This window comes from Balaenoptera physalus, assembly GCF_965194825.1.
Source record: "Balaenoptera physalus genome assembly, chromosome: 1".
NCBI lineage: Eukaryota > Metazoa > Chordata > Mammalia > Artiodactyla > Balaenopteridae > Balaenoptera > Balaenoptera physalus.
In genome coordinates, this window is record NC_138882.1 from 120,183,163 (window position 1) to 120,206,465 (window position 23,303).

At 37.1% G+C, this 23,303-nt stretch overlaps 1 protein-coding gene and 1 long non-coding RNA gene across 4 annotated transcripts in view; one reads left to right on the plus strand and one right to left on the minus strand.

Moving 5' to 3' along the window:
* Nucleotides 1-13,810, minus strand: part of SH3GLB1 (SH3 domain containing GRB2 like, endophilin B1) — a 37,460-nt gene extending 23,650 nt beyond the window's left edge. For all 3 annotated transcript variants that reach the window (XM_082410404.1, XM_082410403.1, XM_082410402.1), the window contains exons 1-3: nt 13,416-13,810; nt 4,432-4,573; nt 1,315-1,443 (exon numbers count right to left, since the gene is read on the minus strand). In XM_082410404.1, the coding sequence (XP_082266530.1) occupies nt 1,315-1,443; nt 4,432-4,573; nt 13,416-13,487 (343 nt within the window). In that variant the 5' untranslated portion in view covers nt 13,488-13,810. The remainder of the gene's footprint in view (nt 1-1,314; nt 1,444-4,431; nt 4,574-13,415) is intronic.
* A 189-nt stretch (nt 13,811-13,999) lies between these two features.
* Nucleotides 14,000-23,303, plus strand: part of LOC309636992 — an 88,992-nt gene continuing 79,688 nt past the window's right edge. The window contains exon 1 of the long non-coding RNA XR_014250336.1: nt 14,000-14,517. This is a non-coding gene — a long non-coding RNA (uncharacterized lncRNA). The remainder of the gene's footprint in view (nt 14,518-23,303) is intronic.

Consider the following 23,303-nt stretch of genomic DNA (forward strand, 5'->3'; position numbering starts at 1 on the left):
ATTCAATTACTAATGCTAATTTATTACTAATACTACTCATCTATTACTAATACTATTATCAATTACTAATAAATAGATTCACAAAGCCTACTTCCAATAATCAGGGTACATTCAATGGAATTATTAGAAGTGCAAACAGATTAAGCAGGTTAAAAAGGAAAAAATTTAGAAGCTTTCTGAATGTTCATGCTCCACTAGGTCTTCAGCTTGGTGAAGGAAAGGGCTGGGTTTTCACGTGCCTTTATGACCCCAGCATCTAACTGAGTCTGGCACAAGAAGGCAATAACAAATCTGATCGATATATAAAGTTTTTATAAAATTTATAGTTAAAATTTAGAAGTAAAACTACAGAAATTTTAAGCATTTTCAGACTTCTGAAAGAATTATATTTTGAAGAACACAATGTAATAGTCTCAAAGTTGTACAGCTATAAGCCAGTTAATGGATTAATAACATTCATTACACAGTACTTAAGGTTATTTCCATCTGACATAAATACTACTAAAACTAAGTTAATTTAGTCCCAGAATTTATGTGCTATTTCATAAATCAGGACTATATACGTAGAAAATCACTTAAGTTACCTATCATTTCATATCCATAAGGACAAATTTCTTGCACAAGTCTTAATAAAAAGAATTATTAGCCATGAATAACAGGAAAAAAGCTATAGAAATCTGAAATAATCTTATGTTCTGAGAAAATTAGATTTGAGGGGTAATGATATATAACTGAGCTTCAGAGTTATACATTAAAAAAGTCACTACAGCAACTAAAAAAAGCTGGCATAACTGTAAAACATAATAGAAAATTTAAAGTATATGAGGAAAATAGAAATAAAATGTCATCCAAACATCGAGAGAGAACCATTGTTAATATTTTTGTGGTACTGACATTACTTGGGTAACGAAAGCACTAGTTCAAATACTTAGTATGTGCCAGGTACTTTATTATAGAAATAAATCCTCAAGAAAGCTTAAAAAAGAAAAATCAACTAGAGGAGACATATATAAACAGAGACTGCAATATATCACAAGAAGTACAACAAAGGTGCTGCAAGATTCAATGGGAATACCTATTTAGACCTAAAAAGATGTGAATTCTCAGAATATATGCTTAAATATATTAAATACTAAGTTACACTGTATATATTTAGTGATCACCTACATTTGTCACTTCATCCAAAATTTTAAAACAAAAAATTTGAAGTTAAAATTGATTCTACTAATATTAGGTAAATGTTAATGATGTCTCTAAGTAGTAAAAACCTAAGAGTAAAGATATCTCTTAGCGGACCTTTTGCCTTTCACTTACCATAAGCTGTTCCAGGGCCAAACTCAGTCCCTGCATCAATCATATATTGTCCCAAAAGTTCTGGGTTGTTTATACGACTTGGAGCTTTTCTATCCAGTTTCTCATAAACAAATTCTTCTATCCTGGCATCTAGGAAAAAGGTTTAAAATTACCAATGATTTCAAAAAGCTAAGCTATTTGAAAGATTGTTTTGTTCCCCTACTAGCCATTTATCACCTTGTAAAATAAACATGAAATTAGTATGCTTTCAAGTACATATCTTAATATATAATTTTTCATTTGCATGTTAAGAGTATTACATAACTCTAAGAAACTTATATTTTAAAAATCTGATAAAATATTTTGGCACAAAAATATTTAAAATAAAGTAAAACTATTATGAGTATTTTATAGGATTTTAACTTCCAGAAAGGGTTGGTATTCCTTTAATATCTAGTGAAGTTGCCTTTGCCCCATTCATATACTGTCTAACTTTTAACTTTGAATATATGTACACAATTTTAAGATCAGGGATTTCCAGTTATAAAAATACAGATATAAGGTACCTAGAAAAACCAAAGAGTCACATACTTCTGCCACTATTATTTTGCTTTAGTTTGCTCATATGCTCAATCTCCCTCTTAGAGGCTAAATATTGGGAGTTTAAGGAATGGAACAATCAGATTTGGAATAGTCTACAGAGATCAGCAATATGATTCCTTGGCTTAATTTTATTTAATTATGTTTAAAGTATATAAATATCTGAGCACTCAAAAGATTTCATCATTAAAAATGTTTAGGGCTTCCCTGGTGGCGCAGTGGTTGAGAATCTGCCTGCCAATGCAGGGGACACGGGTTCGAGCCCTGGTCTGGGAAGATCCCACATGCCGTGGAGCAACTGGGCCCGTGAGCCACAACTACTGAGCCTGAGCGTCTGTAGCCTCTGCTCCGCAACAAGAGAGGCCGCGATAGTGAGAGGCCCGCGCACCGCGATGAAGAGTGGCCCCCGCTCGCCGCAACTGGAGAAAGCCCTCACACAGAAACGAAGACCCAACACAGCCAAAAATAAACATAATAAATAAATAATAAATAAAAATTAAAAAAAAAATGTTTAAAATATAAAAGGCTAAAAGCAATAATAGGAATTAGCATAAATGAAAAGGAAAAAACATCTGTAAGATCTGAATAAACACTTGGTTATCATAATATTTAAGAAATTCACATTTACACTGCTGCCCAACAGTGAGATATTTCAGAGACAAATAAGAAAAAAGTCAAAGATTCAGACTTTTTAGAAACAATGATTAAACATAAAATTACAATCCAAAAAGAATCTCAGTTAAATAGGTTCCTTCTAAGGACCTCACATAACTCCTCCACAAGTGGAAGTGTCACACAGTGCACTGAAAATTTCAAAAGTAAGCTGAACCAGTAATAGAAACACTTCAGGAGTTGGCAAAAGTGTTAATTTTAATACATAAAACAGGCTGTTGGAACAATACTCGCTTTTGTGGTAGATTCTGGTGCAGCCTCAGAAGAGTTTTTAAGCAGAAATTTAAAAACCTTTAAATTAGTTAAAATGAGTCAGTTCAAAACATAACCACTGAGAAGATGTTAACTAAATTGCAGAACTTCATTTTCTGACATGAGAGTGATTCTTATCTTTGCCATCTGTCTATCTATTTGGTCAAAAGTTTAAAGTTGAATCCCATGTTGATTTCATTCAGTTAAAAAAAATTGGTATATTTTAAATAAATGTTTCATTTCAATAGGGCATTAAAAGGTCATCATAAAACCTTAACAAAAAATGCAGGCAATTCTGCTATAATACAATGTATATTTCTGAAAAATCCTAGGTTCTGAAACATCATGCACTAAAAGTAACATGGCTTACAGGAAAAAGAAGGTTGGGTCTGACTACTCAAAATCTGTGTAACTTTATAATGAGAGCATAAATAAAACACACAAAAAATTCTGTTACTACTTTAGACTTAAAACACTAATGTAAAACTGTATTATATGAGCCATTGTAACTTCCTTCTACCAACATCATTCCCGTTTACCAGTTGAGTGTGAGCTTATTTGCCAACCACAAAAACATGTTGCAGAACAGACTATATATTTGAGGAACTATGGATAGAGCAAGGAACAAGAGGAAAAACGTCTACTACTTTCTTTTCTCTTTCTTTCTTTTTTATAAGGTGCCATGGTATATTATTTAAGTAGCCTTAAATGAATAAGAAATAACACATGGTGTCCAAAGACAACAGGCCTCACTCAAAGTGTAAAAGGACTATTTTAAAAAGTCACCACAATTTAACTAAAATGGCACAGTATTACTAATATTTTGTATAGTGCTTGAGGTTTACGTAATAGCAACAAAGTCTAAAGCTTGGAACTTTAAGTTAGTAACTTAAAGTAAGTTTATGGCATTTCACAACATGGTCACAATAACACTGGGGAAAAGGGGAAGGAAAGCAGGAATTGTTATTGTTGCTTTTGTCCTTCAGTTTTGATCTGTAAAACTCAGGGTGTCAGTACACCTGGTTCTAGTTCAAGTTCCACTTCTAATTAGCTATATGCTACACTGAACAAAATGCTAACTTGTGAGTTTCAATTAAAACAATTATTATGCACCTTATTTGCGACGTTATTGACTTAGGTGATCTGAAAAGCTTTATGGTGTTGTCTGAAAATCAAACGGAATAATTTGTGTAAAAATGTAAAACTTAACATAAACATAAATAGTTGGTAACTACTTAAGTTTCTATATATTTTTCCTTAATTACTAGGGACAATTCTCCCCTGGATGAGAAAGGAAGATTAATTTATCTACACAGGCTTTCGTAACTCTTAAAATTCAAACTCGCTGCCTGAAATTGAGTTTTCAAGAGGATTCTATAGAGGCCTGAAAAATGTTACTTGTCAATTTGTTAGAGGCTATACAATGAAGTGTTTATCACCCTCTTCTTCACCAAAAGCACACACACAAAATAATTATAGACCCCAAAGCCATAACCAAAAAACGTTTTCCAACAGCCATTAAAACTTTTTTTTAAAAACATTAAAAAAACCTATTAACAGTACCTTTTAATAAGATTAGTCAATAATGGAGACAAAAGGTAAAAAATTTCTTACTTGGATTTGGCTGCAATAACACTTCAGTTTGTTTCATTATTTTTTCTGTCCATATTTTGGTACATTCAGCTTTGCTAAGGAGGTTCTCTAAGTGAGCATCCAATTCTGTCTTCTCTGCCTGGCCAAGCTTTTCTTCTGTGAACTGTTATTGATCATACAGTTAAAAAAAAAAGTTAAATATACCCCAAATACATTTTAGGAATCTATATCAATAATTAAAAAGAAAACTCAAATCCAAACAATCCCAGGCATACAAATAATTGTCTGTAAACTGTTGTATATGAATGCTCCTTTTTGCCCCTCTGGTAATTTATCCATACCTCTTTTGTGGCACTTAGGATAATCCTATTCCATAGTTAATACATATCCTTAGTTCTGCTGAAATGTATGGTGTGAATGCTATAGAAAATCTAGCATACTGTCCTGTATATAAAGTATATAAATATTTCTTACATTATAAAGGTAGGATAACATAGTGGTAAGGAATAAAAGTTTTGAGCCAGCTGGATCTGAATTCAAATCCTGACTGCACTGCTAACTGTGTGACCTGAGCAAGATTTTGAATATTTTTTCCTTAGGTATCTTCCATCGCAAAAGAGAGACAATACATATATTACGGTGCTTTAAGAATTAAGTAAGGGTATGTATGTAAATCACTTTGTTCAGTGCCTGATAATTATTATTTTGAATTTAAAAAGAGCTATTTATGTTTAATGTGGTTTTTTATCATTGGCACTTTAATCACACCTAGTTAGACAGGCTTTTATGGGATGTTCTGGGAAACTATCATTTAAGTTGTTTTTTCAAAATATGTTCCAGCAATTGATTTATGGACTAACTTTTGGAACATATCCTATTCATACTACTGAGGCATCTTTTAAATATCATAAAATGTAGTTAAATATACTCACAACATATCAGTTTTTATTATCCTTAGTGGTTTTTGAGGAAAGGCAGCATTGCCCATACAATAACAAAGAGGTGAAAGTATTTCTGTGTAGATTTTATAGAGACTTCTGGACACTTTTAATTAAATACTAGAAGCAATGACTCAGGCTGTTTATCATGCATAATTTTCCTCTAGAATATGTGGTTTCCCATCATAACAGAGGTATATCACTAGCACTAATTCTATACTCATTAGTCATGACTCATTTCTGGATAACAAAATAGAATGTGAACCTTTAAAATATCTTCTGCAGCTCCATTTTTCTGAATTTTATTATCTGTTTCTTTCAGCATCCTTCTTGGTCTAATACTTTCAATTGATTATCAGTTAGCACTTTTAGCTTTTAGAATGTTTTTCTTAGACTTCTGGTACACCCCCCCTAAAGCTTTTATTCAAGGCCTAGAAATAGCTTCAATAGCTTTTGTAAAGCTTTAGGTCTTTTAAAGACTGGCCTGTAGCCAAACCCTGACCCAATGGGTGGAACTGAGAATAGTAGTTCCAAAGCTATTGCCTAAGCCTGTAAACTTGCAGTGTACTGTAACCAAGGATAGGAGAGGCATTGGGAAAAAGATCAAAACTCTGACCCCAAGGTCAGCTGGGTAACTATGCAATCTAATTCTTAAGAGAGAATGCTGATATTCTTTACAGATCCCTGAAGATTCTAAGCTGTAGACCTGCCAAAGGTATCCATTAGAATTTTACAGGTTCCAAGTCTACCTCCCTTGGTTAAATAGATTATTTCCCAGATAATGCAACGAGTAGTTCACCCAAGTGAACATCATCTATAAAGGATGATCTACCAGTAGAGAAAAATTCTCCACTTAGCTCCTTAGTAAGCAAGTATATCTATTTTGTTTGTTCATTCCATTCATTCCAACAAATATTTATTAAGCACCTACATATGTGCTAGGCATTATTCTAAGCACATGGATTTCAGAAGCCAAAAAACAGACAAGGTTTCTGCTCTAAGGAAGCTTACATATTAATTGAGAAGACAGACAACAAACAAGTAATTTGAAAATAAGGATACAAAGATTAAAAAGATGGTGGACAGAGGACCAACACAGATGGTCCTATTGTTTTTTGATCCAGTGACTGAATGATTAACTGAGTGAATTTACGGAACCCTTAAGTATGAGTGAGATAGTTTGATTATAGAAAGCCTGTTCAGAAAATAGAAGTTCTGTAGGAAGAACCACATGAGCAATGTATTTAAGTACCAGTAATAAATTCTGATGTTTACTTGCATTTTCTGAGAGTGAAAAACAGTTGCTATGCATTTTGTATCATGTACTCAAAAACATCTTGTTACACAGGTAAGAATCATAAATTTAGTGATGAAGAAATTGAGGCTCAGGATGGTTTAAAATTTTGCCCTAAGATGTCAGTGTTGGGATTCAATCTTGTATCTGTTTGAATCACAGTCTTATTATATACTATGCTACCCTTCAAGTAAAATACTTGCTGATTTCAAGCAATTAATATTTTCTATCACCATTACCTAAACACACCTTGTGCTTCTCTGTCCCTGTTTCTTTGTTCATAGCACTCTGGTGAGCTGTATCCTACAGCCCACCTCTGCTTCCTACCTGATATTCAATCATCATCAAATTAAGGATAATAACTTCAATCCTATCTAAAATAAACAATAAAAGGGTGGGAGGCGACATAAGAACATTGCTAATGTTATCATATATTTAAGTTGAAATCATAAATTTAAATTTTATTATTTCAATGTGTAATTGTAAAAGACATATTTCCCATGATTTTATCACTGTGGGGATTTAAGGATTTTTTTCATTGTTAATCACAAGGTATGACATATTAAGATAACAAACTAGTACAACACTTAATACATAAATTTTCCTCTAAAACATTTTTAAGAATACATCAACTACAGAAAATGATGAGTTATATCAACTAAATTAAGAAGAATTATTAATCAAAGATATTTGTGGAGAATACATACTTTTTCTTCAACTGTATGTGAGATATATATTTAGCATATGACATGGTTCTTGCCCTCAAGGATTTTATGATCTTAACAATATTGCTTAAACACAAACATAAAATTATGATATCTTTGTCAGAAGGACAAAAGACCTATTCTTTCTTTAAAAAAAAAGACCCCTTTCCTAATTGCCAAAAATTTTAAATTTTACCCTAAAAATTTTAGTTTTCAACATCTTTAAGTCCAAAATCATTACTGACTTTGTAGTCAATTAGTGCTGATAGTTGTTCATTATAAACTACATTTGATTTTAAGCATGTATTTTAATGCATGTATAGCACCACCATTTAATAATTAAAAACTTCTGTGAAAACAAGCTACAATGAATGTCAGACTGCAAAAAAGTTATAGAAATCCAAACCCAATGTTCTCTAAAATGTAATTTAATGTGCTATTCTTTCATAATATTTCATTAGTAACCCAGTAAAATGACCTGAGAAAAGAAAGGTTAATCCACTCTTTATATATTTTCTCTAAACACTGCTTTAAGAAAAGGATTGTCTTTGAGTCAGCCACATTATGCCAGGCACTTCAATCCTTCCTTTACTACAGGATAGACATATAGGCTACAGTATGAAATAAGAAGCCTGGATTCCATGCCCTGATTTACTAGAGAGAATAAAGGACTACAAGTAAAAAGTCTGTGTGATCAAAGACATCTATTTAATATAAACTCTAACCATCAATTCTTTGACTGGGTAAAGTAATAGTTTAAAAGTATTCTTAACTTCTTGGGGGCAAATGTATAACACAAACTCTGAATATATTAGTAAACTGTAAAGTAGATTCTCCTCAACTGGTTCTCAATTTTGGCTGCTCTTTGGAATTGGGGGAGCTTTCAAAAACACTGATGCTGAATCCAATTCCAAGGATTCTAATTTAACTGGACTGAGGTGCAGCCTGTAAAGATTCCTTGGGTAATTTTAAGTGTAGCTAAGACTGAGAACTTCTGTTCTAAGCTCATACACAATTATTTTAATATCAGGTTAACAAAACATGTTCTATCTAGTTGTTTACTAAATTAATGCCAACAGCACCAAAGGAGGTGAACACAGTTTTGGTTAACACTAAACGCGAAGAGTTTTTACAGAATGAGAAAATGTATGGCCTTTGAATGGGATATATTTATTAGAATTTCAGAGACATGGTGAAGTTACTGCAATTTAAATTCTATAAAAGAAATGGAATTTCAGGAGGACCTGAGAGAGAGTGGAATTGCATCCAGACAGGATCTGACAGGAGCTGGTGGAGGCCAGCATCATAATTCATCTTTACATCTCCAGCTTAGATACACTATTGTGCTTGCTAAATTAAATGGGAGATAAAGGCCAAACTTGCAACTAAAGTTTAAAGACCTCTTCCCCCTCAGAAAATAGCTGGTGTTCATGAAGTTCATAGTGTAACTTTAGTAGTCAGTTCAAAGAAAATGTTAGAAAATTAAAATGAACCCCCTTCCCTCAGTAATTTAGTTTGAAAATATTTTTTTAGAGAGTATATATCATTTTAACGATGGTGAGCAAAGTTTTGCTTCAATATCAATTCTGAATTAAAAATGCGCCCACTTGAAAGATTTATCAAATGAAGAACAGTAATTCACAAAATGGATATTTACTACAAAGAATATTTAATTATGATAAATTGAGAGTAGATTATGAAGTCCTTGAGGGTAGCAACTGGGTCTCATTCATTTTTGAATCCTTCAACACCAAGCACCTAGGAGGTACTCAATAAATATAGGTTCAATTAATGAGTTTGTTTCAGACTAGCATTAATCAACTTCAAGGTCAGCAGATATAATGTTAGAAAAATACTCATAAAAATAATTATTTAACATGATAAATGATTCAAAGAGTAAACTTTGCATACGGATACTACTTTCTTGGGTAAAATGACATAAAAATTAAAACAAAAAACAAACAGAAAACCATATTGGATATTGTGAGAGGGGAATAAGAAAGAGAGTTGGGGATCTCCCTGGTGGCACAGTGGTAGAGAATCCGCCTGCCAATGCAGGGGACATGGGCTCGAGCCCTGGTCCGGGAAGATCTCACATGCCTCGTAGCAACTAAGTTGTGCGCCACAACTTCTGAGCCTGTGCTCTAGAGCCCACAGGCCACAACTACTGAAGCCTGCGTGCCTAGAGCCCGTGCTCCACAACAAGAGAAGCCACCACAGTGAGAAACACGAGCACCGCAAGGAAGAGTAGCTCCCACTCACCACAACTAGAGGAAGCCCGCGCGCAGCAACGAAGACCCAACGCAGCCAAAAATAAATAAATAAATAATAAATTTATTAAAAAAAAGAGAGTTGATTCCTTTAGACATACAATCTTATTAATGATGCGAAAGCCACAGAGTGACAGAATTTCAGAGTTCTAAGAGACCTTACATAATAATTCATTACACGAGAAATGCCACATGATCATACAAAATTGAAAAATGACACAGGAATTGACATGGGAATTCACATCAAGATTCTGTGGTCTGAGATGGATTTGAAGTTATATCTTGAGGTAAGGAAAGGCCACAGAAAGGGAGCAGAGAGCATTCAAGATGAGTTTAACTGTATGAACAAAAATCTAGAGTTAGAAAAGTACAAGATATTTTTGAAATTAAAAAAATAATTTGATAGGAATACAGTATTTATATATGAGTGAGAGAAAAGACAAGGCTGGAAGGGAGTACTTAATTCTCAATTAAGGAATCTGGACTGAAAAGGTAGGATTTGAATGGTTTTTAAGACATTAATAAAGTCAACAATTTATCAAGGATATATTACCTGATCCTTTTGTGTTCTACTGAAGGCATCACGAACAACAGAAACACCCAAATGGATTGTTAGGGAATGAATACTCCTATTCATTTATACATTTTACCTTAATATTCTTTTTAAAGTACCGAGGTATATAAACACATTTTATATGAGTGAGAGTGGAGTAATGGGACCCATTTATATGATTTAGTAGTTTGATTTTACTTTTTTTTAAAACAGGGAACATGTTTAATTTTTAAGTAAAATGAAAAAATGTATAGCAGCTGTCTAACCAGAGAATGGCCTATTCCTTAAGGTATAATTTGATTTGAATAGAATTATTTAGAAATATCAAAGCTAAATTCCATTCCTACTGTTTTTATTGCTTATAATGAGTAACTGGCATAGCTCTTATACTATTCTTAGCATGAAACTTGGCACTTTGGCACTACACTGATGTCAACTCAATTTAGAGTAGGAACTCAGTTATCGACTAAATACAGAAATGAGAAAGCGGTGTTCTGTCGAAAATTACCACACAGCATTCCAAATTTCACATTACATTTTGGAACCATCCTTTTTTTCCTTACATATTTTATTTTAAAGAATTGTGGTGACTTCCCTGGTGGCGCAGTGGTTAAGAATCCGCCTGCCAATGCAGGGGACATGGGTTCGAGCCCTGGTCCGGGAAGATCCCACATGCCGCGGAGCAACTAAGCCTGTGCGCCACAACTACTGCCTGTGAGCCACAACTACGGAGCCCGCGTGCCACAACTACTGAAGCCTGCGCACCTAGAGTCCGTGCTCTGCAACAAGAGAAGCCACCGCAATGAGAAGCCCCTGCTCGCCTCAACTAGAGAAAGCCCGCGCGCAGCAACAAAGACCCAATGCAGCCAAAAATAAAATAAATAAATTTATTTTAAAAAATTGTGGAAAATGTCAAACATAAACAAAAGTATAATAGTATAATAAAACCTCATGAACCCATAACCCAGCATCAGCAAGTATCAACCTTCTGCCAATGTTGTTTCAACTACCCATCTTTCTTTCTTCTAAAATATTTTAAAGCAATTCTCAGACATGATATAGTTTATACATAAATATTTCAAAATGTACCTCTAACAGATACACACTTAATATAAAGAGTCACATTAAAGAGCCTGTTCATCCTGAAATTTTTCCCTTCTTAGTAAATGGCTCAAGCCAAAACCTCAGAGTCATCCTTGACTCATCTTTCTCTCATACTCCAGAGCCAATATGACATGCAATACTGGTTAGATTCTGAACCTCCCCTGCTATGCTATCATTATTTAAGTCATAACACCTTTTGCCTGTCCTATGGCCACAGCTCCCTAACTGGTCTCTCTAGCACCCCTGCAACCTCAGATTCTGCACTTGTTGCCTCTGCCTGAAATGCTTTTCCTCCAAAAAAAACCGGGAACTGTCACTTCCTTGAGGTCTTTTCGAATTTGATCCTATCAGAAAGGCTTGTCCTTACCATCATGTCTATACAACATGGCAACAACCATCACCCCTGCCCTTAACCTATCCCGTTTGGCCGTCTTCTCCATCACCACCTGATGTATTTACTAGTTTGTCTTATCCTGTTAGATTGTAAGCTTCAGGAGGGCATTGTGTTGATTTTATTCACTGCTGTATCACTAGTGTCCAAAATTGTAGTGACACACAGACATGGAGTAGGCACTTAAGTATTTAAGACAGAAAATTATTTGATAACTAACAGATTATAATTTTAAAACTTTTTCCTAGAGAATTTGAAACAATGAGTAATTGAAATTCATTCGGGAAGTACATCTTGAGAGCTTTGTCAGATTTTTTAAATCAAGTCTATCAATTATCTAAATCAATTTGTAATATATGTGTCCTATTTAAGCAGTGCAGATTATGCACCTTGAAAACATATCTAGATGTTTGTATGTATGTATTTATTTTTATTTACTTACTTATGGTCCCGCCGCGTGGCATGCGGGATCTTAGTTCCCCCACCAGGGATCTAACCTCTGCAGTGGAAGCCAGGAGTCTTAACCACTGGACCACCAGGTAAGTCCCTCTAGCTGTATTTAAGAGTGGCATTACTTAGTGTCAAATCTGCATTCAGCATCTAGAATCACATGGAATCAGCACTGAAACAACACCAAAGCTCACAATATAGGCAGCCATTATCTTGCTCTGGTTCTATGATTCTTTGCCAAAAATAGTGCAATGTAAGATCAACTATGCCAATAAAACCGGGGTAAAGGAGATAAGGAAAGCAGTGATGCATATAAATGATTTATTTCAGTATCAATTTGGTATGTTATATTAGAAAACTATTTTTGTTTTCTCTTTACAAAAGAGAATGTTGTTGCTACTGTGACTATGTCATCAACTTAAACACCAGACTGTTTACAACCCATGCTGTGGTGAAATTTACATCTGTTCGTAGATTTAACTGAGTTGGCATAATGTGGGTGATGACTGTAGAAAACTGTCCAAGTTCCCTAGTACTGACACTTCCTTGATTTCTGAATACCGCGAGACGGTCAACTTTTCCCCTTAAAGTGTATTTGAAAAATGTCCCTGTGACTAGAAGCACAACACGAATCTTCCCTTTCTCTCGCACTGCCCTACTGTCAGTGCTTCCCATTTCGAAAATGAGTGGGAACCCCCCAAACTCAGTGGCCCTGGCAAAGTCTGGACGCCAACTGGCGATCTCCATTTCTCCCGCGGACTGCCAAGCCCAGGGACCGTCCTCTCGGGGTGAGAGAGGACTGCAGGGAACTGTGCTGGCAGCTCTCTGGGTTGAGGGGCAGGAAAAGGAAACTTCCTTCTTGGACTCGGCGAGGAGAGTGAGAGAGACGAAATGAAAGGGTGGGGGTGGTTCAAGAACGGTCTGTTACGCCGCGGACTCGCAAGGCCTCCGCCAGCCCCGGGAGGGGGGTCACACGAGCACCGGCGTCGTGAGGTCAGAAAGGCGGATGGTGCTGTGCCTCGGCCCGAAGCCAAAATCAAGGCGACCTCCAGAGGAGGGAGGAAGCTCCGGGCCCCGTCCCCACTCCGCCTCGCTTCACCGGGAGCTGCGGTTGGGCAGGAGCAGGGAGGAAAACGGCCGCCGGGCCCAGAGGGGCACCAGGCCGCGCCCATAACCCGGGCCTCCGGCCGCAGCAGGCCCGCCGGGCGGTCGGCCAAGCCGGGTGCGGAGGGCGCGGCCGCCTCGGGTGAACCCTCCCTGGCCCCTTCGGGAGTCGCCACCCCTTCTTCCCGCCGCGGTACCTGCACTGCACGACTGAGGAAGGTGCCCGCGTCGGCCGCCAGCTTCTTCACGTTGAAGTCCATGATGTTCATCCTGGGAGGCAGCCGGGCGGAGCTGCCGGCTGACCTAGCGGGGAGGCTGAGGCGCCGCGGCCGGGCTGGGGCGCCGGGCGAGTGGCGGGGGCAGACGTGGTAGGTGGAGGGAGGCGGCGCCAGTCCCGCCGCCGCAGCTGTCGTTTCCGTGAAGGGGGAGAGAGAGGGTGGGGCGAGGGGAGAGAACTAGCGCCTCGGAGCCGGCCGCGCGCCCAGGCGGCGGCGGCGGCCGAGACACAGGGCCTGCCCCTCCGGTAGTGCTGCCACTAACGTCGGCAGGAGCAGCGGTGGGCCTGCAGAGGACAACCGGGGAACCCGGCCGTAAGAGTCCGGGTCCCCAACGGAGAAAGAGAGCGCGGGCCGCGGGGCGGAGCCTTTGTAGAGGTTATCGCGGGAACAGCGACCCCTTCAGGATCGCCGCGGGGCGCGCTGGGAGCTTGGCCAGTTCCGCCTCGGGGAGGGTCGTGTTCGTTGTCAGGGGCGCGCCGCGGGGCAGCTGTGGCGCTGCGTGTTTGCAAGTAAGCCCCTGAGAACCAAGAGCAGAGACAACCCAAATCCCCCCTTTTTGTTTTAAGTGAAAATATGGAAGTTGTAGCATAAAATTACAGTATCTGTGGAATTAGAACCACCAGCTCCCTGTCATCATGTAGCACCCGCGCCCCGCTGGTCCCTGACGCCTGGATGGCACTTGGCGAACGTTTGCAGAATAGGGTCGAATTTAATGTCCCCACCGAGCCTGTTGTTCATTCATTCAGCATTATTGAGTATCTGCCGTGTACCAGGATTGAATCATGTGCTGGAGATACCATGCTGAACAAGATTGTCCCTGCCCTCAGGAAGCTCTCAGTTCGGTTACTTGACAACCTTCAGAGACACCCCCCACCCCCTGCTCCAGTTCTGTTTCTATTTGCTGCCACAAGGATTTTGTGACTGCCTAACGTGCTGGATTACAAGATCAACACTAGGTGCATACTTGGTGCAAAATACGGTGCCCAGGACACCAAATGCCGGGTGGAGAACGTATAAGATGGTGAGTGAGATAGAATAACCCTTAACTATTCAGCGAGGCGAATTTTAATAACTAATGAAAATATGATGTGAATTTTAATAACTAATGAGAATATGATGTGAAATCTGTTCAAAACCCGGTAATTCCGAATGGCTTCTAAAGCAGTCTTCAGGATACAGCCTATGTTTGAACTAATTTAAAACAGGTGCAAGAACGGAGGGAGAGACCTTAGTATTTCAAGAGTAAAAAAAAGCTCTATGTATTTTTTGTGTCTCTGTGCCCTTGTGTTACAATAGGACTGGAAAAATGCAGGCCCGGCAGGCAATGAAATGAGCTCACATTCATGCTTCAGTGTTGTACTGAAGCAGCGGTCACAGCAGTAGGAGCTATGTTAAAGGCACAAAGATTAGTTCCTAAGGGTATTATAAGGAACAGCAGATAACATAAATATTTGTGTTCTTTGTGGTGGTGACAGAAACAACCACTTCTTTCTAAGGTAACTACGAAAGAAAGAGTCAACTCCATCTATCTTTCTTCTCATTTTTCCAGAAATATGGAAAAGGAAATATGTAATCAGGAATCTTGTTCTTTACTGTCCATTTTAGATTTTTATGTGGAAAACATTTTCTCTCTCTCCAGATGTCTGTCTTCACAAGTATATTTGTCATAATCTATGTCTGTTTCTACAAAAGGAACACAACACCGCCTTCACCATTAGAGGAGAAAACTCTGGATCCTCTTCCTCAAACTTGTAGATCTCCTGATTTGAAAAAAAATCTTCACTTGTTCTTGTTGAGCCCTCTATAGCTATAAAACTGATTCTCTTGTTTCACTGACGAATTCATAAGACTAGTGTGTTGTCTCTATTTCCTTACCATCCTTACCATCTTAGAATTTCCTGCCTAGTTCCATGCAGTTGATTTCCACTTCTGTTAACTATACCTAAACAGCATTCCTGAGGTTGCCAGTTATCTTCCTGATAAATCAAACGGCCTTTTCTCAGACTTCCACAGTGACTCTACCCAGCTCCTTCCCACAACACACCTCTTTCCAGGGCCTTATTGTTTCCTGGTTTCCCTGCTACCTCCTGGACTTTCTTACTCTATTTTGCTGGCACTTCTGATGGCTTTACTGTAAGTATTCCTTAAAGCTCAATGTTTAGTACTTATTTATTGTTGTTGTTTTCTTTGATTAGTTTCTTAATTGAAACTTCAGTTATACTACTTCATTCTTTCATTCATTCATTTAGCAAATATTTTTTGAACATCTGTGTGCCACATGGCATTGTTCTTATGACTGGGAATATAGCAGGCAACAAGGCAGACAGCGCTTGCTCTCATGGGAGTTTATAACTAATCCCATAAAACAGAAATTGAATAAGTAGTCATAAGTATGATAAAATGCCTAGGGGAGTCCAGAGTGCTCTTAAACGTTCACCTCCAGCCTGTACCTAGTAATCTGAATTTTAATTTGGAGGCTTGGTCTTTCTGTAAGTGTTCCAGATCACCTTTTAATGCTTTCTTTTTCTGTCCGCCATACTAACTTCTTATTCCAATAGTTCAAGGTATTAGGAAAGCAATCTTTTAAAGTTCATATAAAGTGCTGAATATCTGAAATTATCCCCAAAGCTTTTAGCTTAAAAAATAAACAAAATTTTTATAAAAATGGCATTTTAGGTAGTATATATTTTAATGCTTTTTTTTGTGTGGTGGCTGACAAAGTGTTCATTACCTTATGTTTAGACCAATGACATCAAAAGTGGAGGTATGTATACTTCATGGGGTGTGCAAGATGATACACTGGGGCGCATTAAGATATCTTAGAAGTTTGGCTTGCGTTTACTTTTATCTAATAAATAGAAAAATTTGTTTCATTAATTTTTTAAAAATATGGATTGACACTGGTGTCCCCACCTTGTGTTTATCAGATAGACACACATCACAAACAAACAGTAAATGAAGTATCCTAAGGGAAGAGTTGGAATTCCACAACTTGGAAGAGTTGAAATTTGTACTTTACTTTGATTATGTGCTTCAGCATATGGTTACATAATACATTGTGACTGGTTCCATGTCTTTGTAGATTATATTATCTATCTAGTTTTAACTGAATAAAACTTCACAGTAATGGACAGGTAGCCTAAAGAGTTTTCCCCAAATAAATCATCATTAAAAGTGTTGATACAAGCATAAGCAAACAAGAAATGCCAGAATCGATACTTCTACTTGCTGCATTTATCAGGAAGATTGTTGAAATATGGATTAAAAGATGATAATACTTGGTTCCAGCTTTTAGGGAACTCAGAATCTAGTAGGGGAAACAAACTTAAGTAAAGCAGTGTGTGAACGGTACCTGTAAAAGCTTGTTTAAGATTGGGCAAGGGTGAGAAAGTGTAGAGGAGGTGGGTATTAACTTATCAGAATAGGGGAGGTGATAATTAAGGCTTCTTGAGCTGGCTTTTTTTTTTTTTTAACATCTTTATTGGAGTATAATTACTTTACAATGGTGTGTTAGTTTCTGCTTTATAACAAAGTGAATCAGTTATACATATACATATGTCCCCATATCTCTTCCCTCTTGCGTCTCCCTCCCTCCCACCCTCCCTATCCCACCCCTCTAGGTGGTCGCAAAGCACCGAGCTGATCTCCCTGTCTTGAGCTGGCTTTTGATGGAGTTCATCTGGCAGATTGAGGCATGAGGGTGGGGAGATATGATCACACTTTCAACTTAGAAATATCAGGTTTTGGGCAGTGTGGATAATGGGTTGGAGAGGGGCAAAGACAGGTAGCAAGAGTGATTAGGTACCTATTGCCATACTCACCCTGTACTCTGCTATCTTGAAATCTTGGATTTGGAAACTTTGTTTTGACCAAAATTCCCCCTCCTTTGATCTCTGACTTCTTTACGCATTTGAGTGTGTTATCATCATCATCAAGGCCTGCAATCCCATGCCTTGTTTTTATTTGTCCTATTTTTAACTTTCACCAGCACTCTCAGTTCCCTTTATCCTTCTGACCTATCAATCTACCTTCCTGGTTGAATGTTTTCTCTGTGCGTGCTCTCAAACTGCCAAGCATCATTAGGGAGAATTGTACAACCTTGTAGATGGATGCTCGTATCAATGCATGATTGCTAACTTCCATTGAACCTTTATAACTACCTAAAATGCTTCTGCTTCTTCCTAATTAACTCTTTTTCACACACTCTGCAGAGCCTACTGCAAAATTTTGCCACTCTCCTAAGATGCCTGCCTTATTCTCATATACTCTTATTTTTAGCCTTCGATACGTTTTCTCTGCAGAGAAACTATGAATCGTCAAGCTATATGGAGGGAGCTCCTTCAATAAAATTCTCTTATTTCTACCTCTTATCCTTCTCCACACTCCTCCCCCAAATACTGCCAAATATTTCAAAGGAAGTGTCCTAGGTGTTCTCTTCTGATTTGAGCTACTGCTTTCTTAATCTTGGCTGCATATTGGCATCACCTGGAGAGTTTAAGCATCCACTGATGCCTAGATCACAACCCCAGAGCATGGACTGGGCATTGGGGTGGTCAGAAGTTCCCACAGGTGATTCTAATGTGTGGCCGAGGTTGAGAATGTACGTATCATCCTCTGAGAACTTGGTCTGCCAGTCTCTACCCTCTGCCTACAGATACATTACGTTTTCATCTTCTGGGCAGCAACCATTTCTTGTTCATTTTTATATTTTTATGGTCTACGTTCCTGGCAACATAGTGGATTCTCAAATGCTCTTGTTAAATGAATAAAGTAATCAAATAAAGCTGCATACAGTTCTTTTGTGACTCCTCCTCCCCAACCTAAATTTCCAACTACAGATTTAGTATTTCCAGTGCTGAGCCTGTTGTAGTTTACTCTTTCTGAAAGTTACTTTTCTTTTTGGGTTTCCTATAACTTTAAGTTGAATTATATGCACCAAGTCACCTAAGCTAGAAAACGGATCCCCTTTGATTATTTCCTCTTATTTCCCATGTCTGATTGATCGAGTCCTGGCAGTTTTTTTCCTCTGAACTGTTTCTTGTCTTTATCCTCTTTTTTAAAAAATTGAGGTATAATTGACATTTAACATTATATTAGTTTTAAGTGTACAATGTAAAGATACGCTATTTGTATACATTGTGAAATGATCACCACGATTATTCTAGTTAACATTAGTCACCTTACATAGTTAAAAAAAATTTTTTTCTTGTGATGAGAACTTCTAAGATCTACTCTCTTAGCAACTTTCAAATATTGAATACAGCATTAGTAACTATAGTCACCAGACTGTATATTACATCCCCAGGACGTGTTTATTTTATCACTGAAGGTTTATATATTTTGACCCCCGTCACCTATTTCTTCTTTTCCCCTTCCCCCTCTGGCAACCACCAATCAGTTCTTTGTATCTATGAGCTAGTTTCTTTTGTTTTTATTTCTGTTTAGATTCCACATGTAAGTGAGATCATATACTATTTGTCTTTGTCTGACTTACTTCACTTAGCATAATACCCTCAAGATCCATCCATGTTGTTGCAAATGGCAAGATTTCATTCTTTTTATGGCTACATAATAGTCCATTGTGTGTATATACCACATTTTCTTTATCCTTTCATCCGTTGATGGACACTTAGGTTGTTTCTATATCTTGGCTATGGTAAATAATGCTGTAATGAACATGGGGGTGCAGATATCTTTTTGAGTTAGTGTTTTTGTTTTCTTCAGATAAATACTGAGAGGTGGAATTGCTAGGTCATATGGTAATTCTATTTTTAATTTTTTGAGGAATCTCCTTACTGTTTTCCATAGTGACTGCACCAATTTACATTCCCACTAACAGTGCATGTCCCTTTTTTCCACATCCTCACCAATACCTGTTATTTGTTGTCTTTTTGATAATAGCCATTCTGACATATGTGAGGTAATATTTCACTGTGATTTTGATTTGAATTTCCCTGATGATTAGTGATGTTGAGCATCTTTTCATGTACCTGATGGCCATCTGTATGTCTTCTTTGGAAAAATGTCTATTCAGATCTTCAGCCCATTTAAAAAATAGGATTTTCTTTTTTTTTTGCTATTGAGTAGTATGAATTCTTTATATATTTTAGATATTAATCCCTCATCAGATATATTACTTGAAAATATTTTCTCCCACTCAGTAGGTTGCCTTTTCATGTTGTTGGTGTGGTGGTTTCCTTTGCTGTGCAAATGATTTTTAGTTTTCTGTAGTTCCACTTGTTTATTTTTGCTTTTGTCGCGTTTGCTTTTGGTGTCAGATTAAAAAAAAATCTCTGGGTATATGCCCAGTAGTGGGATTGCTAGGTAATATGGTAGTTCTATTTTTAGTTTTTTAAGGAACCTCCATACTGTTTTCCATAGTGGCTGTATCAATTTACATTCCCACCAACAGTGCAAGAGGGTTCCCTTTTCTCCACATCCTCTCCAGCATTTGTTGTTTGTAGATATTCTGATGATGCCCATTCTAACTGGTGTGAGGTGATACCTTGAAGTTTTGATTTGCATTTCTGTAATAATTAGTGATGTTGAGCAGCTTTTCATGTGCTTCTTGACCATCTGTATGTCTTCTTTGGAGAAATATCTATTTAGGTCTTCTGCCCATTTTTGGATTGGGTTTTTTTTTTTTTTTTAATATTGAGCTGCATGAGCTGTTTATATATTTTGGAGATTAATTCTTTGTCTGTGGATTCGTTTGCAAATATTTTCTCCCATTCTGAGGGTTGTCTTTTCGTCTTGTTTATAGTTTCCTTTGCTGTGCAAAAGCTTTGAAGTTTCATTAGGTCCCATTTGTTTAGTTTTGTTTTTATTTCCATTACTCTAGGAGGTGGATCAAAAAAGATCTTGCTGTGATTTATGTCAAAGAGTGTTCTTTCTATGTTTTCCTCTAAGAGTTTTATAGTGCCTGGTCTTACATTTAGGTATCGAATCCATTTTGAGTTTATTTTTGTGTATGGTGTTAGGGAGTGTTCTAATTTCATTCTTTTACATGTAGCTGTCCAGTTTTCCCAGCACCACGTATTGAAGAGACTGTCTTTTCTCCATGGTATATCCTTGCGTCCTTTGTCGTAGATTAGTTGACCATAGGTGTGTGGGTTTATCTCTGGGCTTTCTATCTTGTTCCATTGATCTATATTTCTGTTTTTTGCCAGTACCATATTGTTGTAATTACTGTACCTTTTAGTATAGTCTGAAGACAGGGAGTCTGATTCCTCCAGCTCCGTTTTTTTCCCTCAAGACTGCTTTGGCTATTCGGGGTCTTTTGTGTCGCCATACAAATTTTAAGATTTGTTGTCCTACTTCTGTAAAAAGTGCCATTGGTAATTTGATAGGGATTGCATTGAATCTGTAGATTGCTTTGGGCAGTATAGTCATTTTCACAATATTGATTCTTCCAATCCAAGAACATGGTATATCTCTCCATCTGTTGGTATCATCTTTAATTTCTTTCATCAGTGTCTTATAGTTTTCTGCATACAGGTCTTTGTCTCCCTAGGTAGGTTTATTCCTAGGTATTTTATTATTTTTGTTGCAATGGTAAATGGGAGTATTTCCTTAATTTCTCTTTCAGATTTTTCATCATTAGTGTATAGGAATGCCAGAGATTTCTGTGCGTTAATTTTGTATCCTGCAACTTTACCAAATTCATTGATTAGCTCTAGTAGTTTTCTGGTGGCATCTTTAGGATTCTCTATGTATAGTATCATGTCATCTGCAAGAAGTGACAGTTTTACTTCTTGTTTTCCAATTTGTATTCATTTTATTTCTTTTTCTTCTCTGATTGCCATGTCTAGGACTTCCAAAACGATGTTGAATAATAGTGGTGAGAGTGGACATCCTTGTCTTGTTCCTGATCTTAGAGGAAATGCTTTCAGTTTTTCACCATTGAGAATGATGTTGGCTGTGGGTTTGTCGTATATGGCCTTTATTACGTTGAGGTAGCTTCCCTCTATGCCCACTTTCTGGAGAGTTTTTATCATAAATGGGTGTTGCATTTTGTCAAAAGCTTTTTCTGCATCTATTGAGATGATCATATGGTTATTATTCTTCAATTTGTTAATATGGTGTATCACATTGATTGATTTGCATATATTGAAGAATCCTTGCATTGATGGGATAAATCCCACTTGATCATGGTGTATGATCCTTTTAATGTGTTGTTGGATTCTGTTTGCTAGTATTTTGTTGAGGATTTTTGCATCTATATTCATCAGTGATATCGGTCTGTAATTTTCTTAGTTTGTAGTGTCTTTGTCTGGTTTTGGTATCAGGGTGATGGTGGCCTCATAGAATGGGTTTGGGAGTGTTCCTTCCTCTGCAGTTTTTGGGCAGACTTTGAGAAGGATAGGTGTTAGCTCTTCTCTAAATGTTTGATAGAATTCACTTGTGAAGCCATCTGGTCCTGGACTTTTGTTTGTTGGAAGATTTTTAATCATAGTTTCAATTTCATTACTTGTGATTGGTCTGTTCATATTTTCTGTTTCTTCCTGGTTCAGTCTTAGAAGGTTATACCTTTCTAAGAATTTGTCCATTTCTTCCAGGTTGTCCATTTAATTGGCATAGAGTTGCTGGTAGTAGTCTCTTAGGATGCTTTGTATTTCTGCGGTGTCTTTTGTAACTTCTTTTTCTTTTTTAATTTTATTGATTTGAGCCCTCTCCCTCTTTTTCTTGATGAGTCTGGCTAATGGTTTATCAATTTTGTTTATCTTCTCAAAGAGCCAGCTTTTAGTTTTATTGATCTTTGGTATTGTTTTCTTTGTTTCTATATCATTTATTTCTGCTCTGATCTTTATGATTTCTTTCCTTCTACGAACTTTGGGTTTTGTTTGTGCTTCTTTCTCTAGTTCCTTTAGGTGTAACGTTAGATTGTTTATTTGAGATTTCTCTTGTTTCTTGAGTTAGGCTTGTATAGCTATAAACTTCCCTCTTAGAACTGCTTTTGCTGCATCCCATAGGTTTTGGATTACTGTGTTTTCATTGTCATTTGTCTCTAGATATTTTCTGATTTCCTCTTTGAGTTCTTCAGTGATCTCTTGGTTATTTAGTAACGTATTGTTTAGCCTCCATGTGTTTGTGTTTTTTACGTTTTTTTCCCTGTAATTGATTTCTAATCTCATAGTGTTGTGGTCAGAAAAGATGCTTGATATGATTTCAGTTTTCTTAAATTTACTGAGGCTTGATTTGTGACCCAAGATGTGATCTATCCTGGAGAATCTTCCATGCACACTTGAGAGTAAAGTACAAAATGCTGTTTTTGGATGGAATGTCCTATAAATATCAATTAAAACTTTCTGGTCTATTGTGTCATTTAAAGCTTCTGTTTCCTTATTTATTTTCACTTTGGATGATCTGTCCATTGGTGTAAGTGAGGTGTTAAAGTCCCCCACTATTATTGTGTTATTGTCGATTTCCTCTTTTATAGCTGTTAGCAGTGGCCTTATGTATTAATGTGCTCCTGTGTTGGGTGCATATATATTTATAATTGTTATATCCTCTTGGATTGGTCCCTTGACCATTATGTAGTGTCCTTCCTTGTCTCTTGTAACATTCTTTATTTTAAAGTCTATTTTATCTGATATGAGTATTGCTACTCCAGCTTTCTTTTGATTTCCATTTGCATGGAATATCTTTTTCCATCCCCTCACTTTCAGTCTGTATGTGTCCCTAGGTCTGAAGTGGGTCTCTTGTAGACAGCATATATATGGGTCTTGTTTTTGTATCCTTTCAGCAAGCCTGTGTGTTTTGGTTGGAGCATTTAATCCATTCACGTTTTAGGTAATTATTGATATG